The sequence below is a fragment of the Ambystoma mexicanum genome, chromosome 2q, assembly GCF_040938575.1.
Source record: "Ambystoma mexicanum isolate Mex_15411 chromosome 2q, UKY_AmexF1_1, whole genome shotgun sequence".
Lineage (NCBI taxonomy): Eukaryota > Metazoa > Chordata > Amphibia > Caudata > Ambystomatidae > Ambystoma > Ambystoma mexicanum.
Window position 1 is genome coordinate 533,080,453 of NC_090924.1, and position 27,981 is coordinate 533,108,433.

The 27,981-nt window shown below is 47.0% G+C and overlaps 1 protein-coding gene across 1 annotated transcript in view; it reads right to left on the reverse strand.

Annotated features, from left to right (window-relative positions):
* DNAH3 (dynein axonemal heavy chain 3) overlaps positions 1 to 27,981 on the reverse strand; it is a 1,861,430-nt gene that overhangs the window by 46,676 nt on the left and 1,786,773 nt on the right. The window contains exon 60 of the mRNA XM_069647670.1: positions 21,946 to 22,083. Within this exon, the coding sequence (XP_069503771.1) occupies positions 21,946 to 22,083 (138 nt within the window). The remainder of the gene's footprint in view (positions 1 to 21,945; positions 22,084 to 27,981) is intronic.

The window sequence follows — 27,981 nt, forward strand, 5'->3', positions numbered from 1 at the left end:
GTTGATTACGATATATTAAAAGTTGAATTGTTCGACTGCATAAAATAAAAAATAAAAATAAAATAGAAAAAGAGATTCAGAATTTGTTGTTCTGAAATTTTTATATGGATGGCAATGCACAACATTAAAATGTGATCATTATTACTCCATTAAGCTAAATAGCTTTTACAGTAATCAAAGAACATTTTGTTGAGTTGATTATAAATTACACTTTGTGCTAAAAATGTGTTGGGGTAATTTTGGCGAGGACCATTAATATTTCCGTGTAAGCAGTAAGCAGTGCTGTCTGCACAATTCTCATTGATTTACAGACGGGGTGTACTTTGTGCATGGAAATCCAAGTGGCCCTAGGATTATGTGCACAGACTACACCTGATGCCTAAAACAATCGTAAATGCTGCTCCTAATGACTGTGCATGACCGACAGCCTTATCATGGGTCCCAATGATTTGCGACTGGTTTTTGCGGAAAACCAAGCAGAATTCCACGTGGACTATCCTCTCCACATGCATGAGCATTCATACAGGGCGCGAAGCATGCACATTTTCTGCATGGACCGACTGGTGGAGTCAGATTCAGATTGAATGCCCCACCCCAGCTCCATGCAGAACATGTACGAAAATTGCATTGTTAGTCATTTCCTGGCAGCGGCTAAACTTGTGTTCATCAAACTGAGCATCACTGTTTTGAAAGGAAGCCATGGTGGAGTGGTTGGATAATTACGATTACCTGGGCATTACCTTCTCAAGATTTCTGTCATGGATGAACCACATTGAGAAAGTGCTAGTCCGTATTAAGCAAGCAAATGCTTTCATTTTCCGCTTTGGTAAGAACATTGGGCACTTCACACATAACATGGCACGGATATACAGAACAAAACTGGTGGAAGCCGTGGTCTTTGGTTGTGCAAGGGGATTACTTTTTTGATTCACTTAGAGTTGGGAGCCATGTACCTAATGTATTATCTCAGATTAAAACTGCTTCTGTCATGGACTTCAATTTGGACAAACCCCCAGGCTGTCCTAATGTAAAACATTCTGGATGATCTATGCAAAAGTGAAGTGGCAAATAAAATCCAATGGCTAGATTACGTGAAAAACACATTGGGTTTGGAGCCTGGTATGAAAACCCATGCTGCATGAATACTAACTCAGAGAATAGACTTGAAAGCTCTTTCCTTGAAATCTGTAATAGGGAGAAGACCTTGAGCTAGCGAAGCTGAGGGTGAGAATCCAAGCTACTCTGAAGTGACCGGGGAATGTGAGCCTTACTTGTCCTGGGGCACCCAACGGCATGCTAGCTCTTTGATGGAGAAATGTAGATTAAATATCTTACCATTAAAGAGCAGAACCAGCAAATGGAGTAAAGGGAAAGAGCTGTGTGGGTCCAGATCTGATCCCAGGGTGGTATAAGATGTGGTTCATTTCATGTTCCTTTGTCGTTGTGTAAGGTTATACGACAGAACAATCCTTCTGATTTTAAGGGGAATTAAGTTCACACATGAATCGGCTCTTCACTTTTTAATGATGTGCAAAGATCCAGTAGTTTGTTGTGCACTAGGACAGTATTTATGCAATGCTGCTAAAAAAGGAGACTGTTTTTATTTTGATTCTGGCATTTTTTGCATTTTTATAATTGTAAAAAAATGTTATTGAACTTTTATGAGGTGTTTTGGACTCCAAAATAAAGATGTGATGAGAAGCAATGGTGTCTTCTGGGAGACTTCCTTTATAAACATTGTGGATCATTACGATGTTGGAGGTAGCCATGGCGCTATTAGCGCCATGGCTGCCTCCAAAATCGTTCCGTCTCCGGTCTGGTGGATGGAGCAATTACCGGTCCATTCCGAGGTCGGCGGGACCGGTAATTCCCCATTCACCAGAGCCATTCCCCATTCCCATTTGAGCCCCCATAGGGCTCAATGGGAAGGGGGAAGGCAGCAATAACGGTACCACAAATTGCAGTACCGTTATTGACCCCGGTATACCTTTGCGGGTCCCGTCCTTAACGCCTGGTAAAACCAGGCATTAAGGAAGGACCCACAAAGGGAACTCGTAGTAGGGCGGTAAGGGATTACCGGCACCAGTGCCCTTACTGGTGCCGGTAATCCCTTAGCGCCCACCTCGAAATGACCCCCATTATGTTTCAGGTATTAATTAAACTTGTCCTTTTTAAGGCGTAGATGGACAGCAACCACTGTCAATAGCTCACACATTTATAAGGTGATGTGTAATGCTGAATGGAGTAACTTGAATTGCAATCCTGCAACTACAAATTACTGGACCTGTCGCCTCTGGATGGTCTTCCTTCTCCATCTTTCTTCTTCAGTTGCTTCTGTCTCACCCTTTTTCTTACAGCCTCCTCCCAAGTCTCTACTAAATCAACACCTTGCCTCACAGACCACTTGTAACTTCCTTCAAACACCCACAGACTGCCGTTCCCCTCACAGGTTTATATATATCCCACTATTGCATCCACTGGGTGGGGCTTCGTTTCAATGTTTCCACCTGTTTTATTTTATGATTCTCTGTTCTTGCTTAATAGACTCAACCACGGGTGTTGTAGGGGTTTTTCAATTCGGCAGATGGATCATGGTTTTGAAAGCTGCATCTGCTATATCAGATTGGGACTTTGCATGTTCTCGCACACGTGCACAAGCATTCGACTTGAGAAAAGGAGCCACGTCTGCTTTGCACTGCACAATGGGTGCCCCAGGAGCCCGAACTGCAGGAATAATGGAAATGCAAACGTTGTCTTTCTTTGCCTGTGCATGCTGTGCTGGGGGCAATGGTAAGCTATGTTGAGGAATCCCTGACCTTTCTAACTCAAATATATAGCTCTTAAAGGACCAATATCATTTTGTTGATCAATGCGGTGTTCCCCTACCCAATGGTAGCGAGTGGCGACTAAGTTTTGGTGATCATTGGGTCCAAATGCCATCCCCATCGAAGTGGAGTGCCGCGAAGTGCAGTCTGGGCAGTGGCTTGTGGCCAGTATCCATGTTGCAGTGAGGAAGGTGTTTGGTGCAACACCCGGACACTTAGCGGTGTGTGCCTGGCACGTTGCGCCAAAGCAGACTGCCGAGTCTGGCCAGTCCAGGTAAGGAAGGAGAAACTTGTGACCCTCTCCATGCATGCTTGATCCAGGAAGTCAGTCCAGCTTCTACGCCTAGGTAGCAGTTCTCTTGCAACTTCTGAATCCTCATGAGAACATGGAAGCTGGAGGGCAATTGTTACTGATTGGTCAGAATTTTGTCCTAAACTCATTAGTAAAAATATACGAAAACTTCACTAATGGGTTTCAGGACCAAAACATTATTTTACAAGAAATCAATGGCAAAGTGAACTACATAGAGGGATTTATCTGTGCAAAACAACAAAATGGCCACAAAGACAAATCTGTATTGTCACAATTGCCTGATAAACAACTGTTATATAACAACTCTCCAGCTCCTTCCAATCAGTTTGGTTTACTTAATACAACGGAAATGAAATCACAAAAGGATCAGGAGGATAAATATATCTTGAGCAACAAGCTCAATGCACCCATACAAAGTACATGCACAGAGGCTAATGCAACAACACAAATCATACCAAAAAGAAGCCAAGTAACATGAAGAATCTCCCAGCATGTAAAAACAGGGGCTCTATGAAATGCATGCGGAAGCTCAAAGCTTCCTTATGGGTAGCAAATGAAACAACTCCTGGTGTGGATCAGCCCAACGAAATTCCAATCAGGGGGAAATCTGATACTAATAAAAAGGACTGCAGGAAGATGGATTTGCAGTCGCTGATAGAGAAGAATTAAGTGGTGAAGGGTAAGCATATCATAGTGGACAGAGGTTCTATCAAATACTATATGAAGTTGCCAGCTAATAAGGAGTACTCACAGGATATCCTGAATTTAAATTCATTGTTTACATACTCAGACGAACTAGAGCGTGAACACTTTCATTTGGTAATCCCGGGGTCTTAATTGACAAATCTTCTATAAAAGAACCATGCTATCACACTCTGCAGGATAAAAGAAACATGCAACACAATTCCAACACCGTCAGGGAGGATAAAAGCTGGTCCGATAATTTGTTTAAGAAAATGCTAACAGCATGAGCTAACAGCATATGTGTGGAACAGATTTTGTGGCCAAGATCAAAAAATAACTTTAAACAGACAAGCCATCCTAAACCTCCTATTTGAAAATCTGGGATTAAGAACCATTACCTCAAAAACATCTTGCAAGTGGAATGATCTCTGACTTTCGGAAAAACAGAGTAATTGTTCACTTCACATCTAATCTAACTGCTATGATAGTTCTGGAAGAAACACAGGTACTCCTGTTACTAAGCTATGAACTGTATGCCCCTGGAAACCAATGGCCACAAGTATTCTTTGTGCTAAGCAAGAAAAACATTTCTGGGGTCTAAAACAATGGAGAAGCGTGGCAATGCCAGGATCAGGGCGACACTATAGCAGAGCACAAATGGAAAACCTATTTCAGGAAAATGTATGCTACACCTTTTCTTTGCACGCAGCAGTCTATTACTATTTAAACAAACGTACATTGGCATTTGGGCTTCAATGAAGAGGATATTTATCTCAACATTTATAAAGGCAACCCTTCTAGGGCGCCAGGTCCAGACGTGTTGGCAATGATGACAATGAAAGATAACCCAAAAATATAGGCTAAGATATTGTTCTCCCATTTTTCCCAATTATTAAACATGAAATAACTTGGAAAACATCTCATCTAGTCCCCATCTTGAAAAAGGGAGATATGAAGTATCCAGGTATCGATCGACCCATATCCTTGCTGGATACTTCCAGCAAGATTTTCTTTATGTCAAACTGGAAAAACCTGCAAGCCTGGCTCGAGCGCTCTGCAAATAGAGACCTTTTTGAATCTGGGTTCAGGAAAGGTGTGGGCACCTCTCTCAATAATTTCATCATAGTTATCCTCCAACAAGAAGCAACAGATAAAAACAGACCACTCTATTTGGCCTCAATTGACCTTAAACAAGTTTTTAATTGGGTCAATCAATGCAAATTATGGAGGAAATTAGAAGTATTGGGCTGCTCGCACTATTTGATTTCCATTATCAAATACTTGCATTTAGACACCCAAATTAAAGTTTGTTTAAATATGATGGGTGCAATGTCTAGTGGGATTCCTACTTTCAGAGGGTTAAGACAAGGTTGTGTCCTTGTGCAACCTCTCTTCTACATTTACATCTCAGATCTTGACAAGAGGCTAATAGAGGGACACTCCTTTCTCCAAACTCAGATACAGCATTTGGTATATGCTGATGACATTATTTTGTTGGATGTAACCACTGTAGGTTTTCAGAGAACATTAAACAATTTCATGTCTTATCTCAAAGTGTTGGATCTGGAGATGGAATTTCCCAAAAACAAAAATCATGACTTTGAAACCTAGGCATAGAAAAAGGAACTTTAAGTGGTATCTTGAATTACACATGTTGGCGGAAGCCCCTTCGCTAAGATATCTAGGGTTGACTATCAGTAATCATACCTTTAAAAGAGGTATGAAGCACTTTTTTCATTTAACAACATCTTACACTACTCAGTTAAGAAAGATTTACCGCAAATATGGACAATTTTCCATGATCCCAATGTTAAAATGTTATAAGGGGAAGGTAGTATCATGACTTACTTATGTTGCAGAAACATGCAACAGCGACACTCCCTTGCCAAAATCTGAGGGCAGCATATGGAAAAGGGCCTTGAATTTGCCAAGGGCCATGCCCATACCTGTCTTTCGATTTGAACTGGCGTTGGCTTCTCTGAACTTTTAAATTGAATGGAAATCACTCTCCCAATATGCAAAAATAATGTCTCCTCCACAGAAATCAATATTTTGCATTTTGAATGACTGTATGGCTAATGCTTCATGCAAAACATTATAAAAAGTATTGTGATTCTGTTACAGAGATAATTGTAACTTCAAGTGTGCGCCTGGTCGCGCATTCAGGCCAGGTAAGAAAGAGACTATGTAGAAAAGACTGGATTGATACTATCAACACATGTAAAAAGTATAAACTTTATAGACACCCTGAGCCTAGAAAAATCATATGATCGTATATTTCCATATCTAATGACATTTCCTAGTCGCAAATATCGTAATTCCTTCCTGAGGCTGAGACTAAACCTACTACCATCTATAGAAGTCATGTAAAAAGTATAAAATTTATAGACACCCTGAGCCTAGACAAATCATATGATCGTATATTTCCATATCTAATGACATTTCCTAGTCGCAAATATCGTCATTCCTTCCTGAAGCGGAGACTAATCCTACTACCAACTATATAAGTCATAGGTTCAAAGTATGCACATAGCACCTTAGGCCTTAATGAGTTTTAAAACTAATGGGATGAAAAGCAATGAATTAACAATGGTATAATATGTATGTGTGATATTCTGTGTATTGTTTTCATAATGTCTGCCTATTTGTGAAAGGTTCAATCAATTAACCCTAAAACAATAAATAACATTTTAAAAATGCCATATGCAGACCTACCACCCCAAGCTCAGAGAGTGTCATGCATTCACCTATGAGGTGTGGTAGTAAGAGTCCCTATGCCTTTAGAACGGCGGCCAAGCCGTTTTATACCAAATGGAGACTGTTCTCCAATCTGCCTGCCAAACGATATTGAAGCTACATTAAATCACATGGCTGGTCACGTGTCTAGGGCACGTATTTAGGTCCCTTCTTCAGAACACTATGTGCTTCTGATCAAGCTTTTGCTGGCGTTACCGTGCGGTCACGTCCAAACGGAATTTCTTCTTGTTTCTTGGAGTTCCTGTCTTGCCATTTTTGGATTTTGTCTTTCCAGCGGCTGTTTATGGTGACTCCTCGTTCTCGCCATTTTTATTCGAGTTGTGTGCTTCCTAAAGCACACTCCATTGACGCGGCAGCTTTTCTGCCGTCCGCCTCGGTTTTCATCGAGTGCTCCTTAAAGCACTTTCAGTAACGCGGCAGCTTCCCTGCCGTCCGCCTCAGCATCATTCCTGCAACTCTCCGTGGTCGCCAGATCCCACACGAAAGATTCCGGCGGCATGCTGTTGTCTAAGCACTTCCAGTAACGCGGCGGCTTCCCTGCCGTCCGCCTCAGCGTCATTCCTGCAACTCTCCGTGGTCGCCTTTTCCCACACAAAAGATTCCAGCGGCGTGCTGTTGTCTACAAGGACTACTTTCTACCAGGACGGCTACAGCTACCTGCTTTCTCGTCCCGTTGCAGGTCATCCTCCACGTCAGTCTTGCCCCAACCGCGGATGCGGTCTATGATCATTTCAGGTAGGAGGCATTAGTTCTGCATTTTTGGTATATTTGAACGCTCCACGTTACTTCCTAAAGAACGGAAGTTATATTAGTTGCAGACTGCTCCAGGAGGTGAATCTGCCCTACAAACCAGTTGGTTTTGGTTTCTTCACTTATGCTGTATTATTTGGACTCATTAAGTCAAGGGTGAATAACAGACTGCACCTGAGTGAGAACCTAACAATTTATATTACCAAAGAAAGATGTTATGTGCATTGAACATGAACGCTCCCCAGACTGCACCATCCCGACTCTAGTTCGGCCCTCGTTCTGCCCGGGTTCAGTTTCCTACTAACCTTCCCTTCCTTGTCGTTGTTTCCTTTGGATCCATCTGGAGATTCCTGGTTCTTCACCATTCATTCAAGTTATCTAATCAATTAAGGTTAGTGTTGATAGTTAGTGGTTATTAGGAGGCCCAACAAAGGTTTTGTTACTTATCAAGTTTTTTTTATAACAGATTGGAGACTGTGCTTAGTTATTCATCCTTTCAGGCGATTCTTCACGCTGACTGTATATTCTTCAGACAGTGAGTAGAATCATTAGAAAGGATTCTTCCTTGAGGAATCGTCACTGAAGGTTGTGAAGATATCCGGAAGCCTTCGTGTATCCTTTCTAAGTATCCTTTTATTGGTTGTGCTGACCACTGCAAATAGGGTGGCATGTCAGAGAGGTCCTCACCCACCTGGGTGGTCACCCCACTATATGTCCCCAAAACAAGGCATGGAACTTTTCCACATAGGCAAATGAAGGTAAACACTCAGGTGAAACACCACCACACCATGGACACTGGTGAACTACTTGGCAGTCAAAATGATGGAATGGGTTGACAACCAAACCACCAGGCTCTTGATATAGCTAAAGAGGCCGTCCAACACCTACGGGTACCAACAGAGGTTTGTGAGAAAACCATACTGTACCGCACAGCTATGACCATCAGAGGGCAGAATTCTGTCTTCGTATCAAAGTGTTAGCTGGGTGGATAGCAGGTTTGGAGCTCCTCCACCCATTGAGGCCACATAATGAGATCATCTTGAAGTGGGCTGCATGGATAATGAGGAACATGTCAACTAGCTGAAGTTATGTTAGGCATTTTCCATGAGGTCAGTTGAAGCAATATCAGCATTTTATAAACAAAGGGGTACAGTGGTGCTGGTCAGATTTTTTGATTACCTTTTTAAAACAAATAATTGTTTTTGTTTTTCAGCATTATATGAAAAAGAGGCCAAGAACAACAATGTAACTCCCGAAAGCAACACATCAGGCCGACCATTCCATACAAAACCAACAATTCCCCCAACACCCTCACCCCCTACCCCAAACCCCCTGGTATAGGCTAACACTACTGCTTGACCTGAATAGATTCACCGCCCCATTAAGCTGTTCAGACCTGGTGTAAACTTCTACCATACATCCACCAATCCCAATCCTCCCGGTCTCCCCTGTCCTCTATGTCTTCAAATGGACAAAGTACCCCGAACACCACCACGCCACGCCACTCCATTCCATTCCTCCCACTACTGTGACAGGCCCCCGACTGCAGAAATCTCAGGCAACATGTACCTACCTGGAGATGCGCTACATTCCAGTTTATTATCCACACTGCTTTTGTGAATGGCCGCCATACTTCTCTCCATCACATAAATATTCTTTGCTGTGCTTACCCATTCCTTCTTCCCCAGGAGCAGTACTCTCTTGCTATGCATTGCTAGGTTTGCCCTCCCTGCTAATAACCGTGTGCCAAGTGCGGGAGGCCATTGTATTCCCCCTCAGTTCCCTCCAACCCAAACAATACCAGCAGTGGTGTCTGTGTCCAGGCGACTCCATCCAGTTTTATCATCCACCCTAGCACTTCATCCCCAAAAACCTGCACCTTCTCGCAGCCCCACCACGTGTGCCAATAGTCTGCCCATGCCCAACATTCATGCCAACAAAATGGGCTCACCCCCACAAACATCTTGGAAAGGAGCATCGGATCATACTGCCGTCGATGCAACAACTTAATCGCATGGAGCTTGTATTGACACACAATCAAGACCTTATAGGCTCGAGAACACATTTTATGCCATAATGATGCATCAGGGTCGACCTCCAGGTCCCTTTGCCATTGGCTCTGTAATCTTTCTGTGGTCCCCTTCCCTGCCTCCACCAATGCACCATACATGGAAGAAATCAATCCCTTCTTCTCCACTTCAGAGTCAAGGACTTTCTGTAACAGAGTGAGATCTCTCTGTAACCCTTCCTTCCATACTTCCAATGTAATCACTCCCTTCAGTTCCAGGTAGGAGAATACCGACAAATCTCCTAACCCTAAGGCCACCTCCAAGTTTACCATGAGGATGAATTGACCCTGCTCCCGTAACTGCCCAATCCTCGTCAATCCTGCCTCAAACCAACTTTGAATATGATCCATAACCCCCGGAGCCCACAGATGACTCAACAGGGAGGCCAAGTCGTTATGCTACATATCTCCAGACCCTTCTGCCAGATATTGCAAATCACCCACAGGATAGGGTGTTCTCAGATCCGTCTCCAGATCCGGTGCCTCGGCACTCATAGCCATTCCCCCACTGCTGCTGGCCTAAGGAAAAAATTGTCCAGTACCACCAACTGACGTTGCCACTGCACCCTCAAATGTGGGATCAGAACTTGAAGCTGCGTGGCCTTGTAGTAAAGGTACAGGTCTTGAAGACCCACACCCACCTCTTTCAGGTCATCCGCGTATAATCCCAGTTTGCATTCCACTCCGCCCACCTCAATACCCTCCAAAGTGGGTTGTCACGTAACTTCTGGGCCAACGATTCCAAAGAAAGAGCAAAGAGAAACAGCAAAAGAGGACAGCCCTGTCTCGTACCCCCGCTATACCAAACCAATGAGAAAGCCATCCATTTGCCACCACGCAACCCTTTGGGTCCGAGTACAACGCCATAACCCCCTGAAAAAATCTGTTCCCCATTCCGAACTTGAGCAAGACTGCCTTCAAGAAACCCCAATCTACTCTGTCAAAGGCCATTTCGGCGTCAATCGCGAGAAGAGTAGGATTACCTCCCTTGCCTCGCACCCATACCATCACATGCAATGATTTTTTAATTGTGTCAGCTTCCTGTCGTCCCCTTATAAAGTCCACTTGATCCGAGTGGACCAGTCGTGGCATTTGAATATCCAGCCTTGAGGCCAGGACTCTAGTGAATATCTTTGCATCCACATTAAGAAGTGAGATGGGGCGATATGACCCACAAATCTTGGGGTCTCTGCCCTCTTTAGGTATCATTGAAATAAGAGCCCGGATGAACGAATCCAGTGCTCTGCCAGTTTACAGGACATTATTGAACAATCTAACACAATTGTGGAACCAGCATACCCCCGAAGTACTTGTAGAACTCGCAGATATATCTGTTCTCAACCAGAGCTAATCCCAACTGAAGATGCCGGGGTTGCACTTAGGATCTCCTCTCCTGTAATAGGGGCATCCAACCCCGCGATCTCCTCTGGCATTGGCTTCGGTAGAGAAATCCCTCTCATATAAACCTCCATGCCCCACACATCTGGCTGCCCTGCCCCCTCATGTAGCATCTCATACAAGGAGGCAACATTTTCTACAATCACTTCCGATGCCGATTTCACCACCCCACCTGGTCCCCGCTCCTCTGATAGCCACCGTCTGGCCCGCTGCCCTCGTAGAGGGGCTACCAGCAATGCATCCACCTTATCCCCCTTCTCGTAATAATTCTGTTTTAAGAATTGAAGCTTACGGACTATCCTACCTTCCTCCAATGAGCGCAATTCCTCCCTCTTATTCCTCACCTCCTCTTATCCTTTCTCCCGTTTCACCCTCCGATTGGTGTATTTGTCTTTCCAAAACCCCAATCTCTGCACGCAAAAAGGACCTCTCTGTCTTTTTCCGAGCACCCTCTCTAATCAATAATCCCCTCCAAGTCGCCTTTGCCGCATCCCAAACTATTCCCAGGTGCACCACCCCTGAGTAATTTCAAAGGAATAATTCCCCAATCGCCCCCTTAAATTCCTCCCTGAATAATAGGTCCTTCATAAGGATTCATTGCACCTCCGCATGGAATTACGTGCAGTCAGCGCCAACCATGATAAATCCATTCAGACCATTTAGTGGTCTGAGCAACTGATCAGATGAATCTCCGAACACAGGGCCACCTCCCATAACTCTCTTTCAAACATAGGTAATCAATGTGGGCATAGGTTCTATGCGGCGGGGAATAAAAGGAACGCCCCTCTCCTGGGAGTGAAAATGGCGCCACACATCCCGCAGGCCATGCAAATCTAGGCATGCCTGCAAACCTTCCCATCCCACTGAAGGGATCTCCAATCCAGATACACCCAAGGCCCACCTGTCCATTGTGAAGTCCGCCCACATATTGAGTTCCCCCCCACTATTATGTGGCTGCGGCTTCATTCAGGACCCTTGCCAACATCGGCTTCATGAATTTCAACCGCCCCTGATTTGGGGCATACGACGTTACAAAAGTGAATCTCACTCCCTGAAGGAGACCCGAGACCAACAGCGCTCTCCCATCCACCCTTTTCCACAACCTCACCTCCACCATCCGCAACCGCTTATGTAACAAAATAGCCAACCCCACCCATTCTAGTATCTCCCAACCCCCAGTACATCTGTCCAAGAGGAGACCACAAGGCACCACTCTTTCCTCACCCCTGGAGAACCTCAACTCCTGAAGAAAGAGAATATCCATCTTCCTCCTCCGAAAATTCCCCAACCACCAAGGATCTTTTAGTAGGCGACTTCCCTTCACATTCAATGTACAGATCCACAAGCAATCCATTTTTCCCCCTTGTTCAAGTCTGCCATTGTCACACCACCAGCATCAACCAAAGCCACCACCTCAACATACCCCCATTAACCTCTACTCAGGTTACACCAAATTCCACTGTCAGTTCCCCTATACTAGGTCCCCATAATCCACAACTTTCCACCCCTCCACTTCCCCTCCCCCTCGCCTTCCCCCATAGCGCCCGTTCCCTCCCAGTTAACATCACTGGTCCTGAAACAGCTGGTAAGCTGCAACGAAGGCCTGCCTGGCCTTGTCCTACTTCCTTCCTGTCCCCCGCATGCCGGGCGCATCGCGGCGCCATAACGAGGCTAAGCCTCGCATATCCAGCTCCTTACATCCGCCGGCAGGCGGATGTGCCGGCGGCTCCTACGAAGGCCATACAAAGGCCTGTTGAGCGCCTGTCTGGCCCCCACTTCGTCGTCCCATCCAAGGGAAGAGGGCAGGAGCCCTTCCCCATCGCTGGAACCCTGAAACAGCTGGTAAGCTGCAACAAAGGCCTGCCTGGCCTTGTCCTACTTCCTGCCTGTCCCCCGCATGCCGGGCGCATCGCGGCGCCATAACGAGGCTAAGCCTCGCATATCCAGCTCCTTACATCCGCCGGCAGGCGGATGTGCCGGCGGCTCCTACGAAGGCCATACAAAGGCCTGTTGAGCGCCTGTCTGGCCCCCACTTCGTCGTCCCATCCAAGGGAAGAGGGCAGGAGCCCTTCCCCATCGCTGGAACCCTGCAACAGCTGGTAAGCTGCAACGAAGGCCTGCCTGGCCTTGCCCTACTTCCTGCCTGTCCCCCGCATGCCGGGCGCATCGCGGTGCCATAACGAGGCTAAGCCTCGCATATCCAGCTCCTTACATCCGCTGGCAGGCGGATGTGCCGGCGGCTCCTACGAAGGCCATACAAAGGCCTGTTGAGCGCCTGTCTGGCCCCCACTTCGTCGTCCCATCCAAGGGAAGAGGGCAGGAGCCCTTCCCCATCGCTGGAACCCTGAAACAGCTGGTAAGCTGCAACAAAGGCCTGCCTGGCCTTGTCCTACTTCCTGCCTGTCCCCCGCATGCCGGGCGCATCGCGGCGCCATAACGAGGCTAAGCCTCGCATATCCAGCTCCTTACATCCGCCGGCAGGTGGATGTGCCGGCGGCTCCTACGAAGGCCATACAAAGGCCTGTTGAGCGCCTGTCTGGCCCCCACTTCGTCGTCCCATCCAAGGGAAGAGGGCAGGAGCCCTTCCCCATCGCTGGAACCCTGCAACAGCTGGTAAGCTGCAACGAAGGCCTGCCTGGCCTTGCCCTACTTCCTGCCTGTCCCCCGCATGCCGGGCGCATCGCGGCGCCATAACGAGGCTAAGCCTCGCATATCCAGCTCCTTACATCCGCTGGCAGGCGGATGTGCCGGCGGCTCCTACGAAGGCCATACAAAGGCCTGTTGAGCGCCTGTTTGGAGCCATAGGAGCCAGGGGCCAGGAACTCTGCCCTTACCGCTCCAGGTAAGCCAACGCTGCCACCTGCCACTTGCTTCTGTGCCTGTTTATGCCTGATTCTGCCATCTGCCATACCCTATGCCCATCTTACTCCAGGTAACTTTTGGCCAACACTACTGCACTGCTCCCAGCTACCCATTGTCTCCAGCACTATGTGTGTCTGTGACACCCCAGGAAATAGTAACCAAAGTGTACAACCCGTGTGCACCACAGGAGTGTTAGGTGTTACCCCTTTGCATTTTTGCCTAATTGTGCTATCTGGAATCTAGGCGTTACCCCACTGCATTTTTGCCAAATTGTGCTATTTGAAGCTAGGTGTTACCCCACTGCATTTTTGCCTAATTGTGCTATTTGGAATCTAGGTGTTACCCCTTTGCATTTTTGCCAAATTGTGCTATTTGAAGCTAGGTGTTACCCCACTGCATTTTTGCCTAATTGTGCTATTTGGAATCTAGGTGTTACCCCATTGCATTTTTGCCAAATTGTGCTATTTGAAGTTAGGTGTTACCCCACTGCACTTTTGCCTAATTGTGCTATTTTGAATCTAGGTGCTACCCCAGCGCATATTTGCTGCCTACCACTATTCCTGCGCATATTCTGTTTACAAAGCCACCTTTGTCCTCCCAGAGCCCACAGAGCTCCTACCGCAATCCAAAGTTCACCCCCTGATCACAAACTGAATCTAGATGTCACTGCCCTATCTGCATACTGCACTTTTACTGCCCTGCCCGAATTGAACTGTACGTGTTTGTATTGCTTCTCGCCCTGCCTACCCCATCTCTCTGATAACACCTACATTGCTACTCCCACTCTGCTCACACAACCCCAGCGCAGTACTGCAGAAAATGCTAACTATATTACTCATCTTCTGTGCAATGGCCACGCCCGCATCCCCAGACATTCCCATCCAGGATACTGACTCAGGAGCCCCCCCTCCCCAGCCAGGCACTAGTCTCACCAAAGACTCCTACACAACTAGGTACTATCCTGACCCTTCCTACCCAAGATATCATTGCAAGTCAAGACCTACAACTTTTGCCTCCCACCCCTGCACTACCACCGAAAGAAACAACAAACTTCGCGCTAGACTCTCTAAACTTTATGAGCCGCCCCGAAGATTCCTGTCTGATTCCAAATGCGAAGCCAAAAGTTCTACCAAAGGCACCACTATCCCCACAACCAAGTCCAAACCTATCATTCATACAAACACCTCGGTAAAAACGGATGTACACTCCTACAAAGGAGCTCTCCTCAATACCAGATCATTGGTCGCACATGCCCTTGATATAGCAGACCTAATTATCAAAGATAAACTAGACTTTATTGCTCTAACTGAAACGTGGCTCCACAATGCAGCAGGCCCATCTCTAATGCTGGCCATCCCAGACGGCTACACTATATCTAGGCAGGACCGGGTAGGTAACCGGGGTGGTGGCATCGCCATCATATCTAAAGTAAGCTTAGCTCTCAGACTAGCCCCGACCCAAACTCTGCAATCGTGTGAATCCCTCACCGCCAAACTCCCCATAAATAATACCCAATCCCTCACTATCCACCTGATCTACAGACCACCAGGTCCACTCGGAACCTTCGAGGAAGATCTACACAACCTAATCTCTAACAATGCGAAAACCACTTCACAACTACTGCTACTAGGGGACCTTAACTTAGGGTTCAACGACCCAGCAGACATACATGCCTCTACCATAGCCAATACGATCTCATCACTCGGACTCTCACAAAAAGTCAACCTACCCACCCACCTGAAGGGTAGAACCCTAGACTGGGTTGCTGATGCTAATTGCTCAGCGGTCATCTCCGCCACCACACCACTACCTTGGACCGACCATTCGCTGGTCTCATTTAACCTATTGACCTCTAGATCACCTACCACAACCGTGTCACTGGCACCACCCTGCCTCACAAGAAACAAGAAAAATATCTCAATAGAAAAAATCATCCCAGCTATCCTTCCAACCCTAAACGCATTGCCAGACAATCTAGATCCCAACACACTAGTTCACGAATATAATAAAATCATGTTAACCACCATGGACAAAATTGCCCCACTCAAACTTCGCACCAGCAAGCCTAAAACCCATTTAAACAAATGATACACACCCGAACTCAAAGCCCTCCGCCTAAAAAAGCGAAAATGTGAAGCTGATTGGAAATTATGCCCCTCCAGTGAAAAGAAAGCCATCCTGGACACGATTTCTCGTCATTACAAAGCTGAAATCTGCTTAGCTAAACAGAATTCCTATAACATCCGCATTGCCAACTCCAACTCAAGTATGAAGGAGCTCTTCTCCATACTGAAGGAACTTGAGTTACCCATTGCCACACCCGACACCTGCACTAAGAACCAGACCTGGTGCACAGACATCCAACAAGCACTAGCAAATAAAATAAACACCCTACAAAATAAAATTCAACTAAAAAAAGACTCCCTAAACCTCACTAACCCTCCCACATCTCCGCCCAAAGCCTCACCAAGTACACACACTAACTCATTCACCTTCTCTAAAACCACCACCCTTGAGGTTGAGAAAATCATCCTCTCTCTTAAACCATCAAACTGTAAAGGCGATATCTGCCCTGCACACATAATAAAGGACGCAGCCAGAGACCTGTCGCCCTTTATCTCTAAACTTATAAACGCCTCTTTCTCCTCAGGCAGTATCCCTTCCAACTTAAAACAATCTTGGGTGCTCCCCCTCCTCAAAAAACAGACGCTTGATCCCCTCATCCCCACCAACTACCGACCCATCACAACGGTACCCTTCCTACTGAAAATCTTGGACAAAGTTGCCTATGTCCAGATTCAAAAATACCTAGAACTACACAAGCTACTAGGCGCCAGACAATCAGGTTTCCGCCCATTACACGGCACGGAAACAGCCCTCATCGATCTGAAAACCCAAATTGATGATCTGAGGGACAAGGGCAAGACAGCACTCCTCCTCTTACTCGACCTCTCCGCGGCTTTCGACCTCGTCGACCACAAGGTCCTCTGCAGACACCTTGACTCAGCTGCTCATTTCTCCCCAGAAGCTATCAAATGGATTGAATCCTTTCTGAGTGAGAGAACTATGAGAGTCTTCTCCCCTTCAGCAGCAGCAGACCCCTCTCCTATCACTTGCGGAGTCCCGCAGGGCTCATGCGTCTCCCCCACACTATATAACATCTTCACCAAACCCCTGTTCGACGATCTGGACCATCTGGGTGTCACCTATACTAACTATGCTGATGACACTCAGATTCTCCTCCCACTTTCAGGGGATCACAGTAAGGACAGAGAGTTGGTCAATAGGGTATATCTCATCATTCAGGCATGGATGGCATCTCATGGTCTATGCCTGAATGATGACAAGACAGAGCTCATCATCTTAGGTACCCCTGCTAATATCAACAAACTAGGCCTTGAATATGCCGAATTCAACATAGATGGCAATCTCATCAGAGTATCCAGGGAAGTAAAAACCCTTGGCTTTTATCTGGATGCCACTATGTCATTCACTAAACAGGTCAACTCACTAGCATCTACCACTGCGTACACTTGCAAATTAATAAGGGCAGGCAGACCATTCTTATCCAATGACAGCTGCCTGATCCTGGCAAGAGCACTCATACTATCTAGGCTTGATTATTGTAATGCCCTCTATAGCGGTGCTAACAAAGCCATTATCCACAGGCTCCAAATCTTACAAAACAATGCCTTGAGAGCTGCGCTCGGCATTAATAAGAGAGATCATATCTCAACCACTAGACGCCAACAGAAATGGCTCTCTACAGACAACAAAATCAAACTAAAGTTGGCCTCCCTAACCCATAAAGCCCTCAACAATGCCGCCCCCAGTTATCTGATGGACAAGGTAAAGAGAAAGTCCTCCATCCGACAAACAAGAACTATCAATTCCAACCGTCTGATAATTCCCAGATTCAAACTCTCCACCATTGGTGGGAACAGTTTCCCGGTGAAAGCTGCCACGCTCTGGAACTCTCTGCCACACAACCTAAGAGCTGACCAACCATACTTGCACTTTAGAAGACACCTCATCAGTCACCTTAACTCCAATAACCCTTGTATTTAGCTGCACTTTCTACATCTATGTATAGATAGTGATACTTTTGTTTGTGATTCGGCCCTCGCCTCTAACAGCCCTGCACACATCTGTACACTTACCTCCTGTATAGATATTGACTTTTTATGTTTGAAGATTTGTATACCTCTTATTCCTGTAATCCTGAATATGTTTTTTTTTTCAGGATTACCCACCTCTAACAGCCCTGTACATATCTGTATACTTACCCCTGCATAGATATTGACTTTGTATGTATGAAGATTTGTATATTTTTTATTCCTGTAATTCTGATTATTTTTATTACTACTTCAAAGTGTATATTTCTGCAACATTGTAAGCCTCGAATTATCTTTTGCCTGCGCCCTGTTGCCCCTGGGTAAGGTGCGCCATACAAATAAATAAACAAACAAACAAACAAGTACCGGACCACCATTAGGATCCAACCCACCTCCACAAGCTCCTCCAGGTTAAGAGTCCATCCGTCCTTCCTCCTCTCTCAATGCCCCCACAACTCCCCACACGGCTGCACCCCAGGCCCCATCCTCCAAATTTCAGGTTCCAGATTGGACCCAAAACTCCAAAAGACACCCTCCCCCCAAAGGGCCATCATGTCCAAATCTGTCTTCCCAGATGCAGAACATAGAACAGAGCTAAGCCAAAAAGCATACACTGCAGAAAAAGAAAAGCAGAACCCCTAAGTGTCCCCAGGAGGACTCACGTTCAGTTTCATAAATGTCCTTGATTCAGGGATCCTGCACCTATTGGGCCTCTTAATGTGCCACTATCTATCTTAAGGCCCCTTTGTTCCATCAAACGCAGTGACTCCACTTCCCTGACCAACTCTCTGGTGACCCTCTGAATGTCTTCCTCTGTGATCAGTTTGTAGTTATAGCCATCAATCTCAAAGGAGATGGAAAAGGGAAAACCCCATATGTACCTCACTCCCTTCCCGTTCAGCCATTTTGTCAGGGGGCACAGAGACGCCGCTTGGCCAATGTGAGGTTGGACAAGTCTGGAAAGACTAATCTTAGCACTGCCCTGTGTCGCCGGGCCCATTGACCTCGATTTTTCCAGGATCCTCACTTTTTCCGTGTAGTTATGAAAGTGAGCAAGGACAGACCTCAGGCCTCTACTAGCTCCGCCCGCTCTGTGCACCATGTCAATTTTAGGTTCGTCGATGGCGTCACCCACGGTCAAAGGTTTGGCCACCTCATGAATGGCCCTCTACAGGTCTCTTTCTGATTCCATATCCTTCTCGGCCAAACCAAATTGATTTCCATTTCTCGTCTCCTTTTCTCTTCTCTCCAGTTATGACACTCACATGTCCATCTGAGTTTCCAATGTATCCAGGAACATCTGGTTATTCTCCACTCCTTGAAGTCTCTCGTCCATCTTGCCAACCCGAATGTTAATCCTGTCCAGTCTACCCCCAATGTCTGCTCTCATCCCTTGTATGTCTTCCATCAGAGAGCCAATGTCCCTTTTTGTGGACACCAGGTCTTCACCCCCCCTCAGCCATGGTCCATACCAAAATCCCAGACTACGGCTCCTTCCTCTGTGAATATTCAAATCGCCCAAATGCTGCTTTCCAGTCCATATGGGGCAGGGAGCCCCACCACTGTCCCGATCTGGTCACTTCACACCTGCATCTTCCCACCATACTGCTCTTCAAAATCCATAAAGTCATTCTTCTCTCACCTTCCATGCTACCAAACCTTTAATCTCCTCCCTCATATTTTCTCGACTTTTCTATTGTTCTTCTCTCTTCTTCGGTCTCCCCGCTTCCCATCTCGCCCCTCTCAAATCCCTCTACCACTCTGTCAGCCGTACCCTCTGTCTTCTCTCTCCCCATGACTCCATCTCCAACTCACTCTCTTACCTAGGCTGGCTTCCCTTCCACTCCCAACTTAAATTTCACTTCCTTTGTCTTGTCTTTAAATCTCTCCATGACCTTGCCCCTCCATATCTCTTCTCTCTTCTCTCATTCTACACCCCCTCTCGTTCCCTTTGTTCTGCTGATCTCTTCTTACTTTCTGTCCCCCCACCACCTTGCACATCTTCGCGTTTCCGCTCCTTTCAGCTCCTTGCCCCCTTACACTCAAACTCACTACCTCTTTCTATCCGCTCCATCCCCACCTATTCCTCCTTCTGCTCTTCCTTGAAATCACTCCTTCTTAATTCCCCACTCTGACACCTTTTCCCCATCACCTTTTTTCTCTCTCCCTCTAGTACCTCCGTCATACTTCTTTTGATAGTCCCATGTCTCTCCGAAGATTCCCTCTCTTCTTACTACTCACTTTACTCCCTACTCTCTCTCCCTCTTCCTTCCTTCCCCACCGCCTCCTCCTCTCCTCTTCCTCCCCATATGCAAATTGTTCTACATACTGTTTTTCTGGTTTGATTCATGTATATTGTTATTGCTTCTACTATTCCATCTTTGATGTATTCTTGTTGTTAAACTGTAAAGCGCTTTGGATTAAAGCGCTATATAAAAACAATAAATACAAATACCTCCCGCCTGCTGCACCAGACGAGGACTGATAACTCCACCTCCGAAGCCTCCCACGTGTGCAGGATCTCTCAATCCATGGAGGGCAACTGCCACCCGGCTCAAGGTGTCCACAACTGAGGGGGCTTGTAGGGGCTGCCACGTAAAACAATCAGCAATTCCCAGGTTGGACCCTGGTGGAAAAAAAAAAACCTCCCAAGATGTTCCACAGAGAGACGCCACAGACCACCCTCTTTAGCTCCTCACACCCAGTGATTCCTGTGCGGCCCCTCCACTGGTGCCTGCGGGGGCAAATTCTCCCAGCTCTCACCTCCACTTGCTTTTTAGAAGGTCCCTTTCAGTCACCACCTGGACTCAGGAGGATGGACACTGCCACCACTCCTCTTCCCAGAGGAAGGTCTCTACCATGTGGGCACCCCCTGGGGGGATGGCTGTCCACAATGGTGTTTTCCCCTCCAGATCCTCCACTTGTCCCCCCTCTTTAGGCTCAGGTCTTCTCCAAGTGTGCTGAGCGGGTCTGGTGACCCTGGAATCCACGTGTCCTTCTCCTCCTTGGATATATATCCCTCTTACATGAGGCTAGCAGCTCTTTCTGTCTCCTCCTCTGGGGCCGGGATGTGCTTGTTGCCTTTGTCCTCTGTGCCGCACTTCTCGGGCTACTTCTCCCCCGCTCTGCTGGGGCCGACAACTCACAGTCTCTGCACCCAGGTCCCGATGCCACTGCATGTGTCCACGGCAGGCCTGATACCCTCAAAGCTGTAGGCCGCCCACTCAGGCCTGTGTGGCTTCTCTGCCGCACGGCCTCCCAGCTCATCAGGTTTTCGTCCCGTGCTCCTCAGCGGCAGGGACCAGGGGCTCGTATTTTAGCCCAAGGTTTCCTTGGAGGGCCGGAGACCACCTGGGCCCACCAAATCCAATGTATGTGGGCTGAAAGGGGGAGCTCAGGACCCTTTTATGGCTGGTGGGGACAGAGCTGCACAGTTAAGCTACTGCATCTCCACACCCACTGATGGCTCTCCTTTTGATGACCTTTAACATTTGCCTTTAAAAAATTAACAAAATAGTAAATCACTGTTCTAGTGATGGTTTTATAAGTATCCTTCACATTTGTAAAATATGCACATGTTTTAGTTTACCACAACTTCAAGTACTTTAGACCTTGTTTTACCCATTAAACATTGGGCCTCATCACGAGTTGGGCGGTAACGCCAGCGCTAATAGCGCTGGCGCTATCTGCCCTACCGCCAAACCCACCGGCGCTATTAGCGCCGGATCACAGGTTTGGCGGATTTGGAAATCCCCATTTCCCATTGAGCCCATTCGGGAATGCCCCATTCCCCATTGGGCTCAATGGGGAAATGTCGCGCTCATACCGCCGGCGGGAAATCCGATATGAGCGCGAATTTTCGGCAGATTTCCCCCCAGCTCAGAGCTGGGGAGAAATCCGCCAAAGCCCTCATTTGGCGGACCCTTAGATCCGGCAGTAATAGCGCTACCGCCGGATTTAAGGTTTACCACCAAACTCGTGATGAGGCCCATTGTATGGTAGATCAATTATTGCCCTTTCACTAAATAAGCATTTCTTCCCTGCATGTTCATGCTGGCCCGAACTGCATCACAATGAAAACTGAACATCTTTTCCCCTTTCAACTTTTTAAATTGTCCTTAAACCATCAAATATATCAATACAAATCCTGTCATCAATAAATAAAAATCTTACCTCAAACTCAAATCCAATGTGATCGATTGGAATAGTATATTTTCTTGCAAAGTTCTGTGAAACGCCTGTCAAAAATGACTGCGTAAAGTAAAATCCTGACAGCCAAAAGACTACGGGTGGTCCATTATCTATCCAATCCTGCAATAAACACACACCATATTAATACACTATGCTTTTAAGACAAAGATAAAATTACCAAACAGAGACATGTTATTCCAGTGACTGGTTACATTATTTGAGTGGAACAAATTAAGAATCAAAAATATTCACTAGGTCAAAATAAAGCGGCAAGAAAATGTCTACAAGAATATAACTCAACAATTGGTTGATTTATCCTTGAATTCAAACAAAGTTTCTGGGTTTCATAACCCTTTATCTGGGCATTCCATTCTGGGATATGTCCTCACTTTTCATTACTCAGCGTGTTGGAGGTTTAAGCGCCCACCCCACTTCTTCTCCTTGTTCAGTAGATTCAGTTCCTCTGGTTCCCCTCCCAACCTCTTGGGAAGAACTCTTTGTTTGGGTCCCATTGCCCCTAGTGTGCTTGCATGTTAGGCCTGGGCACTGGCATAAGACAGGGCTGGGTGATGCTAAGCTGAGCCCCAGGGCTTCCACTAGGAGGCTGATCACCTGTACTTCTGTACAGGCTGGTTCTGCACACTTTCCCTACCACATCCTTGTTTTAGGGTCCTGACTCTAGTCCCTGACAACCCATTCTCAGTTACCTCCTTGAACAAATGCATCTGTCTTTAGTCTAAAGGGGCCTTTCCTGCACCGCCTGCTTTCTCCACTGCTCTTGCTCTTATTTTCCCCTCTTGGATTCTTAACAGTCTACACTCCTCTCCTCATTTCTTCTCCCAGCCTCCTCCTAAACATACTTCCTTGATGTTGCCTCCAGCCTCTTCCTGTTTACACACCGACTCCTCTCCCTTGATGTTCACCACTACCTCTTCCTAATTATACTCCTCCTGCTCTCCCTTGATTTCACCTCCAACCTTTTCCTGCATCTAATCCTCTACCATGTCCTCTCCTCATTTAACTCCCCAGTAACCCACTTACCTACTTCTGATGACCCAATCCACCACCTCTTTACTGTTCTCTGCCCCTACTCTCTTCTTTGTTCCACCTCTCTCCAACCTCCTTCCTCATGATCCACCACCATCTCATTTAGTCTTTACCTCCAAATCTCTCCAAATTCCCTTTTCTGAGTCTGAACTTTCACCCTATTGCCAATAGCCTCTCATCTCATGTTACGGGCAGGCCCCACCCCTGGAGAACACCCAGCCGTTAGTTGTCTATCTTCATAGAGCTTGGGTTCAGGCAGGATGAGTGGCAACAGTCTGCGGCTTCCTTGGCATGTTAGTATCTCCCTCTCCTCCCCTGTGCTGAGAGGCAGCCCAAGCCTTGAACCAGGCCAGCCGAGAATTTAGAAATCAATTTTACAAATCATGGGAGCAGGACTGCTCTTTTGGAGCTCCACATTCCACTTTAATACGTAGCTATGTTCGTGACTCAGACAAACCAAGGTTTTCTTTTGGTTGCCCATGCAAGCTGTTTTACTGTAGGGTGAAGCACTTCCACCTCGGGACTTGCATTTTCCTTGTATTCATGGCACTGGGACAGCTTTATTCTTACAGGCAGGGACTTGACAGACCCCTCTTTTCCTGCTGCCCCAGTGTTACCGTGCCTGTGGATAGGCAATAATACCTCTCAGATGAGGGTTCTAAATGCTCTACCCATACTTAAAAGGACAGGGACATGTTTTGGCACAATGTGATGAGCCTCTACCAAAAGATTAGGGCATAGTGAGATCGGCCAGGAGATCCCTGCGTCACCCCCCCTAGCTCAGCATCATGTTGTCGGTGGCGATACCCAACCTCATGGTCACCCCACCTTCTGCTGAATGAAGGAGGTAAAGGCCTTCATTACAAGGGACAGGTGCATCATCTGATCTTACTGATGATTTATTGCATCTTCAGGACCACTCACTGACATCTTAAAGTGTCAAAATACAACAAGGCCACATGAATAACCACAACAAGAAGGATGCTCATTTTCCATCCACCCCTTCTCATAATGCCAGACGTCAGTCAGATCCTGATCACAAGAATGTGACAGCTGTTAGCAACCCATCGTCTGCATACACCATATGCTCTTCCCTAGCGAGCAGAACTATGGCTTGTAATGTTGCTTGTCTCACCAGAAATTGCACTATAGAAGTTCCAAAATACTATTTTACAGAGAGAAAGGTCATACTCATTACAGACCATGTACACCTTACCTAGGTAGTGGGATACAAGGACACCAAGGTCTCGGCCTTTCAAAGGTTCCTTGCTCTACAGTCCTACCACTTGACCACCATTGATCTGGGGGATACTTAGAGGGCAAAGCAGACTTTTTGAGTAGGCACCCAAAGATAACCTAGTGAGGAGCTTAGAAGAATATGGGGAGATATGTCACAAAGTCCCTGCCTGGATCCTATGGTGAAGGATAGGGTGACCCTGGGGGTTGGGTGAATCGGAGCCCAGGTGAGGAATGGCAGGATCCCCTGGTCGACCCCACTACAACCCGGCCACATGTCATGGGCTTGTTACAAAGGGCTGACCAGTAAAGGGACATCCAGCAATGCCAGGGTTGTCAGAATATACCACGCTCCCTTGGCCATGGCCCCTCCCACCACCCCAGTCAGGCCTGATATGAAAGAAATCACTGTGACACAGAGAACACTGAGTGCAGTGAGATGGGGTGGGGAGTAATGCAAAACATGTACTAGGCTCCCCATGCAGGTAACCTCTGAGTTATGGAATGGTAGCAGCGAAGAGGGAGTGTGAGGAAGAGTTGCAGAGCATTCAGCTCCTCTAAGCAGTCCCTTTCCATGCAGGATTGCAATGGGAATCCAAGATGGCGGACTGCTTAAAAATGTTCTCGTCCACGAAGCAAAGGGACGCAGAAGAAGCTGTGGATCATCCAACATTAACCAATACAATTGAAAAGACACCTGTGTGCACCAAAACAAACTGCAGTGAGTGCAATCCCTCTTGGGTGAAGCAAAGCCATTATGTAGAGAAAGAAGATGCTCAAGGGTACATGGGAGTTTGGAGAAGTTGGAGGTGTGGTGCAGGAGTGTGTTGGGGCAGAAGGAGCTGGTGAGGCTGTTGTGGTGAGAAAGTGTAACGCTCACCTGGTTCCCACGGAGGCGCGGCGTCGGAGGCGCGGCGTCGAAGGCGCAGAACTCTGAAGATGGACAGGAAGGGCCCCTCTATTCTGGCTTCCCTGGCTCGTTGGATACCCTCCTGTACGTGAAAAGGGAGTATTACCAACTGTGGAACAATGCTCAAGCCTCCCACTCCCTTCCAACCCTCCACGATACCTCCTCCACGATTCCCCGTGAAGCCTCACCTTAGGGTTTGGAAGGATGAGCTCTCCATCCTGCTTCTGATGCAGGGGCGGGTTGAAACCCAGTTACTTCACTGGATTGAGGAGAGTTCAGGTAAGCTTGACTGTTCAGGTAAGGCGCTGTAAAAGTTCTGTTCAAAAGTTGAAGCTTAATAATAATGTTCGTTGTCTAATTGCAGCAAGCGCTAATGCTTATGTCTTTTTCCCCTTAGGGGCCGGGGTTCGGAGTGCCGGAGATATGGCGCCGACCCGAAGTGAAACAGTTCTGGATGAGCGCTCAGGTAATGTCTTTGCATTCGCTCATTCAATGTCTTTGTCTTTTTTCCCCATAGGGGCCGGGGTCCGGAGATGCCAGGAAGCGGCAGGACACGAAATGCAGTGGGAATAATCCAACAGGTAAGACTTAAAAGGAAACTGAGCTTTCCTTATTCCTTTTCTCCCTCTCACCTTTGTTCTTGTCTTTTTTCCTCTAGGCGCCGGGGCGTAGCTGAATCCGGAAGATCGCTGCTGAAGATGGAAGCGCCTTGCAAAGGTGAGTAAAATGCAGCGCTGCAGCGATCGAAAAGAAATGCCTTTAAAATGATGTCTTCCTTTTCAGGGCCGTTGGAGAAATGACTCCGGGATGCAGATTTAGCAGGTAAGGGCTTTTCTTCTCCTATTCTCTTCCTTTCTCCCCTTGCAGGTGTTCCAGTGTCCTGGCAGGCGTGGCTGAAGTCAGGATGCAGGAGCTGACACGGTAAGCGTCCAGCTGCTAGGTGCAGAACAACGCGAAGCATGTGTGGCTGTTCGGGTGGGGTTTAAATAGCCTTGGAAGAAGTTCCTGGTATGTATCCTTCCACCAATCAGGTATGTATCCTTCCCCGACCACACCCGGGTGGTGAAGTAGTCCTACAGGTTAAGTAGTCCCATTCAGGCCTCAAGAGGGCCTGGATGAAGCAGCAAGGTCTGCATCAGTTAAGTGTGCACCCAAGCACTTAAACACATATCCTCTTCTATGAGCCTGGCGCCTAAGGCGCCAGGACTGGGGTCCGCTATGAGCCTGGCGCCTAAGGCGCCAGGACTGAGTCCAAAGGGCCCCAACTTCGGCCCGCTGAGACTTCCCTGGGGAAAATGATGTCTGCCTCTGGGGTTGCTGGGCCCGGCCTGGCTCCTTAGAGGTAGGCATCATGACAGTACCCCCCCCTCAAGGCCCCTCCCCAAGGTCTTTTCCTCTGGGGGTTTTGGTTTGTGCGGGAATCTTCGATGGAATCTTTGAATTAATCGTGGTGCGTGAACATAGTTACTGGGTTCCCAAGATCTTTCCTGAGGTCCATATCCTTTCCAATCAACAAGATAGAAGAGTTTCGACTTAACTATCTTGGAATCTAAAATGTCTTTCACTTCGAATTCTAATTCTCCATCAATTTGGACAGGGCCTGGGGGCTCAGACAGTCTGGTTCCAGGTTGTACTGGTTTTAGAAGAGATGCGTGAAAAACGGGATGAATCCGCATGTTGGATGGTAAATCGAGTTTAAAGGCCACTGGGTTGATAATAGCTTTGATGGGGTAAGGCCCAATAAATCTGGGATTAAAAGTTCGCTGACCCTTGAGGGGTAGATGTTTAGTTGCTAGCCATACCTGATCTCCTACTTGGTAAGGAGGAGTTTTACTTCGGTGCAAATCAGCGTTTTCTTTATACTTTTTCTTGGCTTGCTGTAAGTGGGTTGTAGCTTCTTTGAAGGCTTGGGTTATTGTGGAATGTAGGTGATTTACTGCAGGCATCTCCAGGGTCAGAGGTGGATCTAGGTCAGAGGTCCGAGGATGGTGACCATACAGGGTATAAAAAGGAGTCTGTCCGGTTCCAGAATGCACTGAATTGTTGTATGCATATTCTGCAATCCAAAGGATGTCCTTCCAATTCAACTCGGATTGGTGTAACATGCACCGCAGATATTGCTCGAGAGTCTGATTGGTTCTCTCGGTTTGTCCGTCGGTCTGGGGGTGGTGGCTGGTGGATAACCGCACGTCTATTTGTGCTAGTTGGCAACATTTCGTCCAAAAGTGGGAGATAAATTGACTTCCACGGTCTGAGACTAATATGGAAGGGAAACCATGTAACCGCACTATATTTTCCATAAATTCCTTGGCCAAGGTGGAAGCTGACGGCAATCCTTTTAAAGGGATAAAATGGGCCATTTTGGAGAATAGATCCACTATTACGAGAATCGTGTTGTAACCACCACAAGGAGGCAGGTCAGTTATAAAGTCCATTGACAAGGTGTGCCAAGGTGCTGGTGGAATGTCCAAAGGTTGAAGTAGGCCGGCTGGCCTTTTCTTTTGACTCTTATTTTGGGCACAGATTCCGCAAGACAACACAAATGACTTTATGTCTTTTCTCCAAGAAGGCCACCAGAAGTGGCGTTTGATCTTTTCTTCTGTTTTCGCGATACCGGGGTGTCCTTCCATTAATGATTCATGATGACGGGTAATGACAAGTTCCTGCAATTCTTTACTTGGCAGAAATAACCGCTCTTGGAAGTAGGGTAAATCATCCTTAACGGTGTAGTGAGGACCCTTTTGACTCCATTCCAGTAAGGCAGAAGAGTCAAAACGCTGTTTTACTTGAGCTTGGATGTCCTCAATGGTTTGCAATGAAGTCAA